This window comes from Aegilops tauschii, chromosome 7, assembly GCF_002575655.3.
Source record: "Aegilops tauschii subsp. strangulata cultivar AL8/78 chromosome 7, Aet v6.0, whole genome shotgun sequence".
In the NCBI taxonomy this organism is placed as follows: Eukaryota; Viridiplantae; Streptophyta; class Magnoliopsida; order Poales; family Poaceae; genus Aegilops; species Aegilops tauschii.
Genome location: NC_053041.3, coordinates 208,465,832 through 208,482,161, shown reverse-complemented (window position 1 = coordinate 208,482,161; position 16,330 = coordinate 208,465,832). Strand labels below are relative to the sequence as shown.

Genomic DNA, 16,330 nt, shown 5'->3' with positions numbered 1-16,330 from the left:
AACCCATGCTATTTGTCATTACTATTTATCAAACTCTCAAAATGATATAAGTGATGCATGAGAGTGCAACTATTTCTTTAAAATATAACCACCGCCGTGCTCTATAAGATATAAGTGAAGCACTAGAGCAACTACCTAGTTCAAAAGATATAAGTGAAGCACATATAGTATTCTAACAAATCACGAATAATGTGTGTCCCTCTCAAAAAGGTGTGTATAGCAAAGATGATTGTGGCAAACTAAAAAGAAAACAAAGCAAAGACTCATATAATACACGACGCTCCAAGCAAAACTCATATCATGTGATGAATAAAAATATAGCTCCAAGTAATTTACCGATAGTTGGTAGAAGAAAGAGGGGATGCCATCCGGGGCATCCCCAAGCTTAGATGCTTGGGTGTCCTTGAATATTACCTTGGGGTTCCTCGGGCATCCCCAAGCTTAGGTTCTTGCCACTCCTTATTCCTTCATCCATCATGATCTCACTCAAAACATGAAAACTTCCGCACACAAAACTCAACAGAAAACTCATGATATCCGTTGGTATAACAAGCAAATCACCACTTTAGGTACTGTTGTAAACCCATTCATATTTTATTATTTCATAATAACTACTATATTCTAACTTCAGCATAGCTTATACCCCGCGATACAATCCATAGCTAGATTCATCAAAACAAGCAAACAATGCAACAAAAACAGAATATGTCAAAAACAGAACAATCTGTAATGATTCGAACAATGACCATACTTATGTAACTCCACAAATTCTGAAAAATTAGGAAAACATGGGCAATTTGTATATCAAGCCTGTGTAAAATAATCAGAATTTTATCATGCTCGAGCGAATTTAAAAATTCTGTTACTCGATGCAAAATTTTATGTTTTCTCACAGAGTCAAAGCAACTATCATCCAAATCATCCCAAAGGCTTTACTTGGAACAAACACTAATTTAAACACAAAAACACAACCATAATAATAGCATAATTTTGTGCAGACCAAAAAAAGGGAAGATTGGGTTGTCTCCCAACAAGCTCTTTCTTTATAGACATTACGATAGGCTTGGGACATTAATGATGCTCACATAAAAGACAAGAATTGAAGCACAAAGGGGGTATCATAAAACATGTGACCAACACATTTAATTCTAACATACTTTCTAGGCACATGCATTTTATAGGAAAACAAATTATCAAGACAAGCAATTTCTAGCATATGCAAGTAGGAAGAAGGAATCATTAATAATTTCAACACAAAGAGAGGTGATTTAGTAACATGAAAATTTCTACAACCATATTTTCCTCTCTCATAATAATTACATGTAGGATCATACTTAAATTCAACAATATATCTATCATAAACAATATTCGCTTTATGATCCACATGCATAAATTTTTTATAATCTTCCGAGATAGTGGGACTAATATTAACTAAACTCATGACCTCTCCAAATCCACTTTTATCAATAATTTCATTAGATTGAACACTCTCCAAACATGTCCTAAAGTTGACACTCCTCCAAACCCACCTTTAATATTATTGCAAATGTTATTATCAATTTCATATTCATCATGAGACTTAAATAAACTTTCAAGATCATAAGAAGCATCACCCCAATCATGATCATTACAATGAGTGGTGGACATAGCAAAATCATCATCCCCAAGCTTGTGGTTTTGCATATCATTAACACAACTGACATTAATAGAATTTATAATAACATCATTGCAATCATGCTTTTCATTCAAGGAGTTATCGTGAACCACTTTATAAATTTCTTATTTTAACACTTCATCACAATTTTCAGATTCACGAATTTCAAGCAATACTTCATAAACATAATCTAGTGCACTCAACTCACTAGCAATTGGTTCATCATAATTGGATCTTTTAAAAGTATTAGCAAGAGTATGAGGATCCATCTTATTTTTCTTATATCTTTCCTATTCTTTTGAGTGTTGACATGAAGACAATAAAAGCACGCAAGCAAACAAAAATATTTTTGTGTTTTTGTGAAAATATTTTAGAAGGGGGGAGATGAAAAGGAGAGGAAAATGGAAAATAAAAGTAAATGCAAGGAGATGAAAGTTTATGTGATGGTACTTGGTAGATGTTGATGATGTCTCCCCGGCAACGGCGCCAGAAATTCTTCCTGCTACTTATGAGCTGCCTTGGGATTTCCTCGAAGAGCAGAGGATGATGCAATATAGTAGAGATAAGTATTTCCCTCAGTTAAGAACCAAGGTTATCAATCCAGTAGGAGAACCACGCAACACCTTGTTAGCAGTACCTACACACAAAATAACAAATACTTGCACCCAACGCAAACAGGGGGTTGTCAATCCCTTGGCGGTTAATTGCAAGGATCAAATCTTGTAGTTATATATAGATAAAAAAAATAAAAAAAGTAAATAAATTGCAGCAAGGTATTTTTGGATTTTAATATACGGTTAAAATAGACCCAGGGGGCATAGTTTTCACTAGAGGCTTCTCTCTTGAACATATCATACGGTGGGTAAACAAATTACTGTTGGGAAATTGATAGAAAAGTGAATAATCATGACAATATCCAAGGCAATGATCATTTATATAGGCATCATGTCAAAGACAAGTAGACCGACTCCTGCCTACATCTACTACTATTACTCCGTACATTAACCGCTATCCAGCATGCATCTAGAGTATGAAGTTCATAAAGAATGGAGTAACGCCTTAAGCAAGATGACAGATGTAGACAAAGTAAATCCAATCAATATGAATAAACCCCACCATTTTATCCTTAATGGAAACGATACAAGCATGTGTCATGTACCTTTCTATCACTCGGATTGAGCAATGCAAGATCGAACCCATCACAAAGCACTTGTCCCATTGCAAGATAAATCAATCTAGTGGCCAAACCAAACGGATACGGAGAGAAATACAAAGCTATAACAATCATGCATAAAAGAGTTCAGAGAAGACTCAAATAATATTCATGGATAATCTGATCATAAACCCACAATTCATCGGATCCCCGCAAACACAGCACAAAAAAGGATTACATCAAATAGATCTCCAAGAACATCGAGGAGAACATTGTATTGAAGATCGAAGAGAGAGAGAGAAGAGGCCATCTAGCTACTAGCTATGGACCCGTAGGTCTGTGGTAAACTACTCACACATCATCAGAGGGGCAGCAAGGTTGATGTAGAGGCCCTTCGTGATCGATTCCCCCTCCAGCATAGTACCGAAAAAGGTCTCCAGATGGGATCTCCGAAGAACAGAAACTTGCAGCAGCGGAAATACTATTTTGGGTGGCTCTTTGATGTACGGGGAATATTTGACAATTTATAGAGGCAAAATTAGGTCAAGAGGTGCCAGGAGGGTCCCACAAGGCTGCCCCCCGAGGCACGCCTCCCAAGATTGTCGCTACCTCGTGTCTCATCAAGTCTTCTCCCGAACCTTCCAGGGTCCCTTCTGGTCCAGAAAAAAATAATCCAAAATTTTTTCTATGTTTGATATGGATTTCCTAAAAAACCAAAAACAAGCAAAAAATAGCAACTGGCTCTGGGCACTAGGTTAATAGGTTACTCCCAAAAAAGATATATAATTTCATAATAAACATCCAAGATTGATACTATAATAGCATGGAACAATAACAAATTATAGATACATTGGAGACGTATCATTGACCAAGTTGACGGTGCCATGCCGAGAGCACCAAGGCGGTGGACGATGGAGTGGCCTAGGAAGGGAACGACCTAGAGCCTGGGAAGACTCGAAAGTGATTTCCCATGCGGAGGGGAGTATGAGGGTTTACTGGTTCAACTGTAGTGTGAGGCTATTGTTGCCGAAGAATAATAGGAGGTGTGGGTGAGTAGCGGGGTGGCCTGGCCAGCTATGTGAGTAGGATGGGGCGGTGAGGCCTGCACGGCAGCACAACCGACGACGGGAGGCGGGAGGAGAAGGTCCCGGTGGAACTGGTTTGGGCATCTGAAGCAAGAAGATCAGATATTGAAGAAGTACAACGACCGTTGGTGGAAATCCAATGGCCACTGCTAGAATGCCTGTTGACTATAAGTTGACAAAATCTTGCGTACACATCAACTTAGTAGGCCCACAAGTCAGCCTCCAAATCAGTGGCAGACAGCATACAACCCATTTTGTATTATTTTTAATAACTAGGAAACATGCCCGTGCGTTGCTATGGGATGGATGGGCAATAGTTGAAGAGAGGATGGTGCACGCAGGACTTTCGCTGAGTGCATTTTTACCCGACTTTGAAGCACATTCTTTAAGAGTTTAATTACTAATTCAAAGGATTTTCGAAGTAAGAGCACACATGATGTTTTTTGTATGACCGTATGACTTCAATGTAACATTGTAGATTAGACCGTCAATATATAGTGATAACACATATCTCACCAATAAATTAACCATCATATTGATGATAAAAAAACATACACACAACACTTATGTTGAGTTACTGATACCGCACATTAAAAATGTCGTATATTTCTCCTAGTGTCCAAGCATGTTGTGTGTGTGCTCACTGTGAAGTCCTTGTCACATAGATGTATAACCTCATGTGTTGTCGCGATATATGCCGGATTTCTCCATCGCACTTCAATCTTTGCTTAGTGTGTTGCATCTCAATTCTTGGTTCTTTTGTTCTGGATGCGTATTTGTGTCTTTTTGCCTTTCCCATGCGCACTTTTTTATCTTCTGTGTGGCTTCATGTTTGCATATTTTTTTCGTGTTTATTTTTTTTGCAACCGGGTCAAATCTTTAGTTCTTTTGCTTAGTTGATAGGCTTCACGTCACCTTTTTAGTTTGTCCTATTTTTCTTCATTGGTCATTCATACATACCGCTCTTTATCTCTTTTTCTTCTTTGTTCTTTGCCATCCATGACTTGAGATTGCCATCCAAATTGCTTTCCTGCATGAGAGTTTTGGATAATAGATGAATCTGTTGTTGATTAAAAAACTAATATAAAATTTGAATCACAAATAGAGCATATGTAGCTACTTATAAATAAATCTAATTACGCTAGACATAAGCATGATACTATATGTGTTGTTTGCATGCTAGAGTGTCATGTTTTTCCTTGAAGCAATTTGGATAGCAGAAAAATGATATTAGAGTAAGAGCATTGCTATATGCACCATGTTTTTTGTCTGACTTCACTACGAATTTGTAGATCAGTATGTCAATGCCTAATGACAAAGTATACCACACCGGCATATTAACCATTACACAGACATCAGACAATAAAAAATGCCATATATGTGATACTTCAAAAGTAATTTTACATGGATGCAAACTTTTTTGGTTTCTCCATAGCATCAATGTTTGGGTCAAAAGGATGTATAAGTTGGTAGCCTTGTTCCTCTGTACCACCTTCAACATGACCATCTTCAAGGACACCAAGCATGTCATCTTATTCCTGATCCGAAACAACAACCTTATTGAGAACAATTAAAGACTCTGTGGCCATGACATGTAAATTCCTATGTTTTGGTGCCGATATTTTACTATGCACTCGTATAAATGAAAATCAGCAGCGCCCGTAAATAATTTATGTATTTAATTTATTGGGTGTACAGGCATACATATTACCGCCGCGTGTGCCCTAAGATATGTAGTCAATATGAGTACGTTAAAAAAAACAGATACAAATCCAACTTAAAAAAATGTAGAACCAAACCCGCAATCGTGTGCATGTAGATTCAGAGAAGAAGAAAAAATGCATGCACGGCCAAGCGATTTGATGGGTAAAGGAGCGTGTCCCTCCTAGTTAATTCTTCTTTCTTTAAACTACCTAGTTATTTATATGGCGAAATATCAAGTGAAAACGCTTGTTCAGTAAAAACTAAAAACTATCATCGTGCTCCATCGGATTGAGGATGTACAACAGTGATCGGAGGTTGGAATATAACACTAATCCTACACTTATGGGGCATTCTCCATGGGAGAGAGGTTATGGGCTAACATGTGTGCTCCTCATTAATCTCTCTCCCCTTGAATTTGGTTGAGGGTCCCACCACTAACCAACCACAGATTTACACTTCCATCCGTAGCTACTTCCGTGCCAAAAGAGTCCGTAAGAGAGGTTACGGCAAACAACTTGCTGTGAGAAATAATATTCTTGCATTGCGAAACAAAATTCCACCATGGCCATTTTGATGAATATTCAGACATAAATTTTCAAAAATACAATATTCAGATATAAATATTCAACAGACCTACAATATTCCGAAATAAAATGATAATCTTCTAGGAAATATAAAGCACAAAGTTCATGTAAAATCCGTCCAACACATGAGCTTCAACGCCAAGTTGTCGTGCCGAAATGCGTCCTGGAGCTGGAACAAGACCTGCAGTCTGACATAAACAAATAAGTTTGTGTGTGTATCAACATTTCTGAAAGAAAAATAAATTGTATGGCCATGAAAAGTACCAGTAGTTTTCTTAGTTATTGTTAGGGCAATTACGCTATCATGGAAGCCAACCTGCTTAAAATTCTTGCACGTTCTAGGCACTTTCTTTTTTTGTCCACCAACATTTTTCTTCCCCTCTCCATCCTTATTTGTGAAGATTGTAATTGCATACGTAGAGTAAAAACCATAAAGCTACGTTTGGACAAACCCCCGAGTCCAAGCCAAGCTAATACACTTAACTCTTCAGCTTGAACGTGTATCTTTGAAAAGCATCAGTTCATACTCTAAGTAAAGCAAACTCAAAAAATAATGTATGTATCTTCCAAATCAGAACCGAAATTTAGCAAACACCAAAACTTAAACTTTTATTACATGCTTACTCATGTTGTCAGCCATAAAATATTTTCCAGTTAGTCACATCCTCTTAAGAAACATACCGAGTGAGTTACCCCATGAAAGCAGATACTTAAAGCATGATGCATGTGGACACGTATCTGCAGAAAGGTGTGTCCTACTCCTACAGCACAAGGGCAAAGAATTAGTTCTGATCACAGTATGCAATGGAAAAGAAACCTACTACGCTTCCTCCACTATCTTTGTGATATCTGGACCATCTGGTGTATCTTCCAGTTTCATTTGTTCATGAACTTATTCACCAATATAGCATTGCAATATCTTCAATCACTAAAACCTATGTACCCATGTGTGTCTTTCAGACCAGACCAAGGGGAACTGTACTTTTTATGATTGTAGATGAAATTTTACAGAATAATTTGGGAAAAGCTAATGTTACATACCTCAGGTGGAGCACGTTCGGATGGCGGATATCTTCCGGCGAATTCAGCGGTGGCGACATTGTCCAGCACATAGCTGCAGCATATTCACCTCAGCCTTGTTGAGAGTCTTGAGACATTGTAGAAATAATACAGATTTTATGTCAAATTAAAATCCTAGAATGTCCCTTACAATGTTTGGACGACCGAGGCACCTGTATACGATATAGAATATAAGATGCCGAGAAGAATTTATCTGACAACCTGCATAAAACTACAAAATGTGAAGCCTAAATATGACTCATGTGTGTTAACACAATAGTAGTTCAATTTCCATAAACCAAACTGAAATTATGGATGAAGAAGTTAATCATATAAGCTCATTCAATTTGGCCACAGTATATCACCACAGTCAGTTGCACAAAACAGGGAGGAAAACTATCTCCAGGTGAATGCCATGATTTAAGTACATGAAGATTCTGGATCTCCCTAACTACAGTTGAAGGACCAGTTACTTCAGCAAGCAATTATCATGCAGACATGGCAATCAACCACAAGGTCTTTAAGGACGTATCAAATTGTTAACACAACCAGAGTTCTATAAACAGAGGTGAAAAGTAACATATATGAAGAAGCTCAGCAAACTTCTGTGTATCAACAGAACCTAGGCGGCATCTGCATCCACCGCACTTGTCGTCTGCCCCAACTCTCACCCGCTGCACCATCCATGGTCCGGTTCGAAGCCACCCCAGCTGATGGCACCCACCGCCGTTCGCCACAAGGGCGCCCTTAACCTGACACACATCCCACTCGGGCTTACGAGCAATTGCGCCTTCTCGCTCTGGAACCGCCCCTCCAAGACCTTGGCGGTCTCCTCTATCACACAGCCGACAGCTCGCCGCAGCTTGTGCATATACTCATACACCTTGTCTGCGTCCCTGACCTTTGTGCTGACCTCAAGGAGCACGGCGAGCTCGGGCTCTTCCGGCGATACAGCGGAGGCCGCCATGAGGGCCTCGACCGCGTAGGCCTTGCCAGACGCCGGATTACGGCAAGCACGGGGCTGTAGGATCGGAGGCGCAGCGCGATGCCGTACTTCTGCCGCATGGTGGAGACGAGCCTAAAGGCGTCATCAGCGCCCTCGACGTCTGCGGCGACGACGCGACCGAGCGAGGTGATGGTGGCCTCGGACGGGGGCGCCTCGGCCTCCAGCATGTGGGCGAACACGCAACGCGCGACGACCGCCGGGTGGACGGGCAACGCGGCGTGCGTCCGCGGAGGCAACAGGTGGAGGAGCTGTTCGTACTGGTGCGCGACGAGGTGGAGGTCGGGCGCTGCGTCCGGGACGGAGACGGCCGCGCCGATGGCGGCCATGGTGCTGCGGCGTCCCCGCGGCGGGTGCAGTCTGTGCGCGTGCGCGACAGGTTGGAGTTACGGATAAGATGATGAAAGGAGCACGAGCAGAATTCTTATAGAATGCAGGGGTTAATTCGCAAAATCGAAACGTTTTCCTGGATTCACTTATGTAGGGACGGCGGGTTAAATTATCCGGAAAACAGGGAGTTTTTTGCAAAAGCGCCGCGACGGTGAGCGGCCGGGCAGAAGCACTAATCGCTTTATCATTAAAAATAAAAAAAAATAGGAAAAGATTTACTGCCCATTTGCTCATTCTTAATGTATTTATTGCAGCCCATATTCTTTTTTTAGCATTACAGCCCATATTCGAGCCAAGGTTTAAAATTTCAACAAAATTTTGCATATTTTGGAGGGGTCCGAACTGTTTTTAATCCCAAAATTTTGGATCAGATTCAAACTAATTTCAAAAATAAATATATATTAATTTAAAATCCAATGAAATTTTCACCGCAAAATAAATCAAATTTAAAATCTCAAAACCAAAAAAATGAAATTTAAAACTAATTGTCGGTTTGCTGGGTTTTTTTAATTTACAACCCATTTCTTATTACTTATGGCCCATTTTCTGGTCTGCATCCCTGCAGGGTAGAGAAAAGCAACTAGGCCTTGATGGGGTATTCTTTAAAGAAATAAAGCTAACTAGCCATTTTCATAAAGAAGAAAAAAACAGCTGGGCTGGTCATGTGGTAGACATAAAATAAAACCATGGCTAGACGGGCCACGGCCACTATACAACCGAGTTGATACTCTACTCCACTTCATCTCAAAGACAAAAAAAACTGCGCGAGCTGCTGGGTCCCTGGCATTAGCCGCTCCTTGTTCAATTCTCTCATTTACTAATTACGTTGACAATGCTGTGGGACCCAGATGTCATGAAACTATTAGGAGGAAGCATTTTTGTGCTTGTAATAAGAAGGCCCTTGCTTTTGTGTGTGGCAATGGACCTACTGGGTCCCTTCTGTCATCCTTTCCATGTATAGTCTGATTCCTCTCATTTGTTGACCATGTTGACAACACCACATGGCGGCGAGCGCACCAAGGCAGAGTACGGCAGTGAGGCCTCGGATGAGAACGAACATGATCCAGGGAATAGCGGCAGTGTAGTCGCAGGCGGAAGGGGAGTACAATAATTGACTGGTTCGGGTGCATGGTGGGGTTGTCATCGCTGGAGAATAATCGGAGGTGTGGGGGTAGAGAGATAACCCGGCCAGAGTTTTAGGGTGTGATGGGGTGGCGATGCGCGCGCGGCAACACAACCAGTCATGGGAGGCGGGAACAGGTGGTCCCGCTGGCGCTGGTTTGGTTTTCGCGGCTAGATGAAGAAGAGACTGAAGAAACATGACAAATGTTGGATGTCAATCCAATGGTCACAGTTGGCAGAATCGTTTGTTGACTAAGGCGACACCACGTTGCATACATTTTTCACAAGAAAAGAAAAACTAGGCTCATTTCGCCAGATAACATTCCCGAAACTGCCACGGTTTGATCTTTTATCGCAACTAAAACTGCCAGAAAAATGCGTTCGTTTGCCAACCTCCTCCCGGGGAACTTTCGCCAGATAACATTCCCGAAAATCAAAGATTTGAGAAGGCATATAGAACAAACTAGTCTACCATTAAATAGACGCTGCCGACTATTAGAAAAAAAAGACGTGCTGTTGTAACTGGTTCGAATCCAAACCTAGACTATATAGTGATATACTACTCTACAAGTAATGAACATGACATATCCAACATTCGCTTCTCCTCTTCTCTAGCTACTCTGCCTAGCTTCAGAAACTCCGGATGCAGCAACCATGTCCACTGGCTCGTCCACCTACTCTTCAGCAGGGAATCAAGCCAACAACCAGATGTGTGCAAAGTCGCCACCTGTACCACTTCCTGTAGGTCTCATCACACCCCTGCCGGCACACTCACCGTAGTCGGTTGCTCATCGCACCCGTGTGGTGCGACTGCTGCAAATCACGTAGAGTCATCCTTCGCGTCTTAAATACAATCCCCAGCCATGGTCGACTCTTCTACAAATACCCAAATCATGGGGTAATATGGTTAAGTTGTTCACTTGCTATCATTTGCTGATTTTTTTAAGATTTAGGTTGGCGATCTTCCAATTTGATTCATGACAAAAAGGGAGATTCTTGTGATATGTATTTCTGGGAGGTTGCTGATGTGGGGGAACGAAACTACGCGGATTATTTGGTTAGCCAAGGAATCCAAATACTAGCAAGCTGGGGTGTTGGAAAAGTAACTGAAGGAACGGCAAAAGAGGAAGATGCAGAGCAGAAGGTTAAAGATGTAGTTCATCAGATCATGGCCAAGCAACAACTATTGAACGACCTTGGCAGCAATGAGGAGATGAAAGAGCTTGTGAACGTAATGGGCGAGATCGTTCTGCTCTTTAGGATGATTATCTCTTTATTTGCAATGTATGTAGCACTCATGATGTATTCAATGGCTCTGACATGAGAATTTTACTGAAACTAGTAATGAATTGAACCTGTTTAGCAGGTTGGGAGTCTAGTATTGTGAACATCTAACGATTTCTATTAACGGAAATCGGGGTGCATCCCCTTTTGCTAATAAGTAGGTAAATTAGCAGAGGCCCTGTCGGGTCAGCTCCATTCCCATTGCAAGCCTACAACAAATTGCAGTCCAATAGCAAACTACCATAAGCTAAATTGTGGTTGTACAATCATCAAATACAAGTTTCACAGCAAAATATGAGCACTACTAAACAACAATGTCATCAAGTTTTACTCATCATACAATTACCAAACACAAATCAACATACATAATAAGTGATGTTCTCAATGCAAAATACTAAACAACAACTTCATCAGGTTTTAGTGCTCATAGCAAACACAAATTCACATAGATAATAAGTCATCTTCTCACATGCAAATACGGCAAAAGCAATCTAATCATCACCCACAGCAGCAGCGACAACATCTTCACCATGTGTATCAGTTTGAATCATAATTCCCCTAGTGTCATCCTCTTCACGATCAATGTCCTTGAATGTTGGGTGCTTTTTGATCAACTCATCTACTTCCACACCTCGACAACAAATCTTTTCTCCAACCTTATTGATGTGTTGGTCCTCAAAGATATCATAAACATCTGCGGAAGCCCCTACATCAGCAGAAGTGTAAGCATCATCTCGTTGTGCAACTTTATTAAACGAATTCCTCTGCTCAAACTTTTGCAATACTCTCTATTCTTGGTTATGTGCTAATGTGTCTTCCAAGAAAAATATCTATCTTGCTTGATTTGCCAAAATATAAGGCTATCGGTGTGGTACATCGCCTTAACATTGATGGATTTGAAATAATCATCAACTTTGGGTTTTGAGATCTTGGTAAAATGGTTATACAAACGACAGTAAAACATAACCACACACCGATGAACCTTGAAACTAGAGATATACTGCAACTGAACAATCACTACCGCAGGCTGCTGCTAACGCGACACTACAATCAGAGACCCTTCAACCAAACTGTGTGCGGTCATTAATCGTAAATGGTGATGTAAAGAAACCATAAAAAATGATACGAAACATTTGCAATGGTGGAGACATAAAAAACAATTCACATTATAGTTACGTGTGCGATGCCTGGCATACGGTTCACTCCAGTGAACTATTTGTGATGAGGCAGAACAACAAAAATGGGCAGCCAGAGGAAGGTGTGTGCGATATACGACATACAGTTCACTCGGATGAACTGTTTGTGATTAGGCAACACAACAGAAACGGTCAGCCAGATCAGGGTGTGTGTGATAGAGGGCACACTCGGTTGAACTGTTTGCGTTGCGCCAAGAGAACAGAAATGGTTCAACTTAACAAGATGTGTGTGATATGCGGCAAACATGTTGTAATCAGAAATGTTTGCAAAGACCGACAATAACACAGACGATTGCTGCTAATGAGATGTGTGTGTTGTGCGATGTGATTACATAGAGAACAACAACATACACACACACACACACACCACTACAAAAAAAAGACACATCCATGACATTTTGGGCCGAACGAATTTTTTTCTGTCATACTTATGACACTTCTATGACGATAATTGTGACAAAACCAGGTATCATCATAGATGTGGTGGGATCCTACTTCTATGACAAAAAATCATGACAGAAAATGGGCTTTTCGTCCTGGGCGGGCCGGAGACGCAGCTGCATGACATTCTTTGGGCCGTCCATGACGGAGAAAACCGTGGTAGAAGCAAGGGCGAGGAAAATATCGGGGGAGTTCCCGGTTACGGTGGGTGGTCAGGGGCCGAGCAATGCGCGTTTCTCTCGTATGTACGCGCGCGTGTGCGAGGCGTTGAGCTCTAACTGAACCCGAGTGAGGCGTTGGGCTTTAATTGAAACCGAGCGATTGCACTGCAGGCTATGCATTACTGAACCCGAGTGATCAATCAAACCCTTGCTGTTAACTGAACCCGAGTGATTCCTTCGCTACTGCTGCTAACTGAAGCCGATAGAACATTGCTGCCTCCTTCCCTGGATGAACCACGAGCGTTGTTGAGGGGGTTTGGATGAACAATTCCCGGTGGGGGTTGGATGAACAGGACCCCGTGGGAGTAGAGGCCGTTGCCGCTGGATGAACAGTACCCTGATCGATCGAGCCGGTGGATGAACAGGACCCCGTGGAGGGTTGGATGAACATGATCCCGTGGAGGGCTGGTTGAACAGTAGCCGGTGGAGGGCTGGTTGAATAGTAGCCGGTGGAGGGCTGGATGAACAGTAGCCCGTGGAGGGGTGGTTGAACAGGACCCCCGTGGAGAGGGCTGGTTGAACAGTAGCCGATGGAGGAGCGCACGGTGGAGGCTGGATGAACAGGAGCCCGTGGATGAACAATCACAGGTGGAGGCTGGAGGAGGTCGACGGTGGATGAACAGGAGCCCGTGGAGGCTGGAGGAGCCGACGGTGGAGATGAACAGTATCCCGTGGAGTCCCGTTTTGCGGTACGCCACACCCCTCCCGATGAACAGGACCCCCGTTTCGACGTAGTGCTCCAACACAAGTCCGTTTCCTTCATTTTGCAGTACGCCACACCCCTCCCGATCAACAGGACCCCGTTTCGACCGTAGGAGCTCCGTTTCCTCCGTTTTGCGGTATGCCAGACCCCTCCCGATGAACAACATCCCAATTTCCACCGTGGCCGGTCGAACACATGGTCGTTTCCTCCATTCTGCGGTACGCCAGGCCTCATTTCCATCGCCTATTCCGTCCAAGCCGGTTGCCTCCCGATGAACAGCACGCATTCCGTTGCCTCCCGATGAACACGACGCATTCCGTTGCCTCAGCATGAACACGAAGACGATGCAGTTTCTCCGTTCTGACCCAACCATGTACACGAGCCCCGGCCGTATGTATGCGCGAGTAGGCATTCGAGACCCCGCCCGTATGTACGTACGTGGCCGTATTTTCTTTCTTGCACCCTGGCCGTTGTACGTACGTGTACATGCTACGTGCGCGCCTCTATTACGACACGTGCGCGCCTCTACTACGACACGTGCCCTTCCTTACACGGCCACGGTCCATCGCTGCAGCCTGCAGACAGACCGATCGACCAGTATATACGTACACGTTCGCGACCAGAATGACAACACTACGTACGCTTCGACCGGGTGGGTCCCGACTGTCAGGCACTTCCTTGCGTGCGAAGATGTAGGTTGTGGGCCCCAGGAGTCAGGGGGGCGAATAAATTTTTTTGCCCGTAATATGGACGCACTTCCTTGCGTGCGAAGATGTATCTGCTGGGTCCTAGTAGTCAGGGGGAAACATTTTTTTCGCGAAATACGATGGCCCGTCCGGTGGGTCCCCAATGTCAGGTGGAGGAATCATTATTTTCCACGTAATAAGGAGGCACTTCCTTGCTGCGGCCCTGGACCCAGCTGTCAGCCTCTCCATGTATAGTACTCTTCCGATGGAAGTCGTTCCTTGACCACGTTGACCACGCCGCGCCGAGAGTACCAGGGCGGTGGACGATGCTGAGGCCTAGGAAGGGGATGACGCGGAGCCGGGGAAGACGCGGCAGTGGATGCCCACGTGGAGAGGAGTCCGAGGGTTCACTGGTTTGGCTTTGGTGTGAGGCTGCCGTCGCCGCAGAATAACAGGGGGTGTGGGTGAGTGGAGGGATGGCCTGGCCAGCGGTGGGAGTAGTAGGGCCGGTGAGGCCATCGCGGCAGCACAGCCGGCCACGGGAGGCAGGAGCAGGCGGCACGACCGGCACTGCTTTGGGCGGCTGGAGCGAGAAGACCAGAGGTTGAAGAAGCACTACGGCCGTTGGATGGACATCGTACGATCACTGGAGCTAGAATCGTTCATATTGACTAAGTTGACAAAGCCCTCTGTCCCCGTGAACTTAGTAGGCCCAAGTCAGCCTCCCACTATGCTGGGTCCCAGCTAGCAGGGGGGTATTCAACTTTTTGTGCGTAATAAGGAGGCACTTCCTTGCGTGCGAAGATATAGCTGGTGGGTCCGACCTGTCAGCGGGGGGGGGGGGGGGGGACATTTTTTTCGCGAAATACAGAGGCCCTTCCGGTGGGTCCCAGATGTCAGGTGGAGGAATCATTATTTTGTGCGTAATAAGGAGGCATTTCCTTGTGTGCGGCCGTGGACCCAGCTGTCAGCCTCTCCACGTACAGTCCACTTCCGATGGATGTCGCTCGTTGACCACGTTGACCACGCCGCGCCGAGAGCACCAGGGCAGTGGACGACGGCGAGGCCTAGGAAGGGAACGACACAGAGCCGGGGAAGACTCGGCAGTGGTTGCCCATGCGGTGGGGAGTACGAGGGTTTACCGGTCCGGCTGCCGTCGCCGGAAAATAATAGGAGGTGTGGGTGATTAGAGGAATGGCCTGGCCAGCAATGGAGTAGGGTGGGGCGGTGCGGCCTTTGCAGCAGCACAGCCGGCCACGGGAGGCGGGAGCAGGCAGTCCCACCGGCGCTGGTTTGGGCGGCTGGAGTAAGAAGATCAGATATTGAAGAAGCAGCATGGCCGTTGGATTAACATCCAACGGTCACTGCTGCTAGAATCGTTTGTGGACTAAGTTGACAAAGCCAAAGTACACATCAACCTAGTAGACCCACAAGTCAGCCTCCAAATCTGTCCCAAACATCATACAACCCGAAATTTCTAGCCAGATTCAAATTAATTTAAAAACTAAACATACCTTAATTTAAATCTAATGAAATTTTACCCGCACAAAAACAATGAAATTTAAAATATCAAAATCCGAAAGAAAAAAGTATTTTGGAACTAATTGCCTGTTTGCTGTATTTTTTCATTTTACAACCCATTTATTATTACTTATAGCCCATTTCTTATTACTTATAGCCCATTTTCTAGGCAAAATGCATCCCTCCTTGTCTTGAAAGATTTCTGGCCCAGCAGGGCGTAGAAAAGCAAGTACGCCTACGTTGGTTATTCTGCAAAAAACAAAATAGCTGGCCCAGCCATTTTCAGAAAGGAAAAAACAAATTGGGCTGGTCATGTGCTAAACATATGAAATAAAAGCCTGGGCTAGACGGGCCATAGCTCCCGCACAACCCAGTTCCCTTCTCCGTCCCATAAAAACAAAATTACTGAGCGCGTTGCTGGGTCCCTACTGTCATCCTCACCATGCACAGTCATATCCTTATTCCTCTCGGTTGTTGACCATGTTGACAACACTGGAGGGCGGCGCCGCGGCGAGCGAACCAAG

General features: G+C 43.8%; 1 protein-coding gene across 4 annotated transcripts; it reads right to left on the bottom strand.

Moving 5' to 3' along the window:
• Positions 1 to 6,118: 6,118 nt before the first annotated feature.
• Positions 6,119 to 9,301, bottom strand: LOC109752766 (uncharacterized). Of its 4 annotated transcripts, none has more exons than XM_020311670.4 (5): positions 7,911 to 9,301; positions 7,391 to 7,461; positions 7,222 to 7,294; positions 6,862 to 6,941; positions 6,119 to 6,361 (listed from the first exon to the last, which is right to left on the bottom strand). In XM_020311670.4, the coding sequence occupies exons 1-5, from the start codon at positions 8,204 to 8,206 to the stop codon at positions 6,261 to 6,263; spliced, it is 621 nt and encodes a 206-aa protein (XP_020167259.1). In that variant the 5' UTR covers positions 8,207 to 9,301; the 3' UTR covers positions 6,119 to 6,260. The 4 variants fall into 4 exon arrangements, with proteins under 4 accessions (XP_020167259.1, XP_040251155.1, XP_045087412.1 ...); XM_040395221.3 differs by having other exon boundaries at positions 6,119 to 6,368; positions 7,911 to 9,300; XM_045231477.2 differs by lacking the exon at positions 6,862 to 6,941 and having other exon boundaries at positions 6,119 to 6,368; positions 7,911 to 9,032.
• Between the last annotated feature and the right edge of the window lie 7,029 nt (positions 9,302 to 16,330).

Coding starts and splice junctions, on each gene's coding strand:
- LOC109752766 (XM_020311670.4), bottom strand. CDS start 8,206: ATGGCGGCCTCCGCTGTATCGCCGGAAGAGCCCGAGCTCGCCGTGCTC. Junction 6,942..7,221: donor CCGAACGTGCTCCACCTGAG/GTATGTAACATT, acceptor CTTGTGCTGTAG/GAGTAGGACACACCTTTCTG. Junction 6,362..6,861: donor TTCATGGGGTAACTCACTCG/GTATGTTTCTTA, acceptor GTCAGACTGCAG/GTCTTGTTCCAGCTCCAGGA.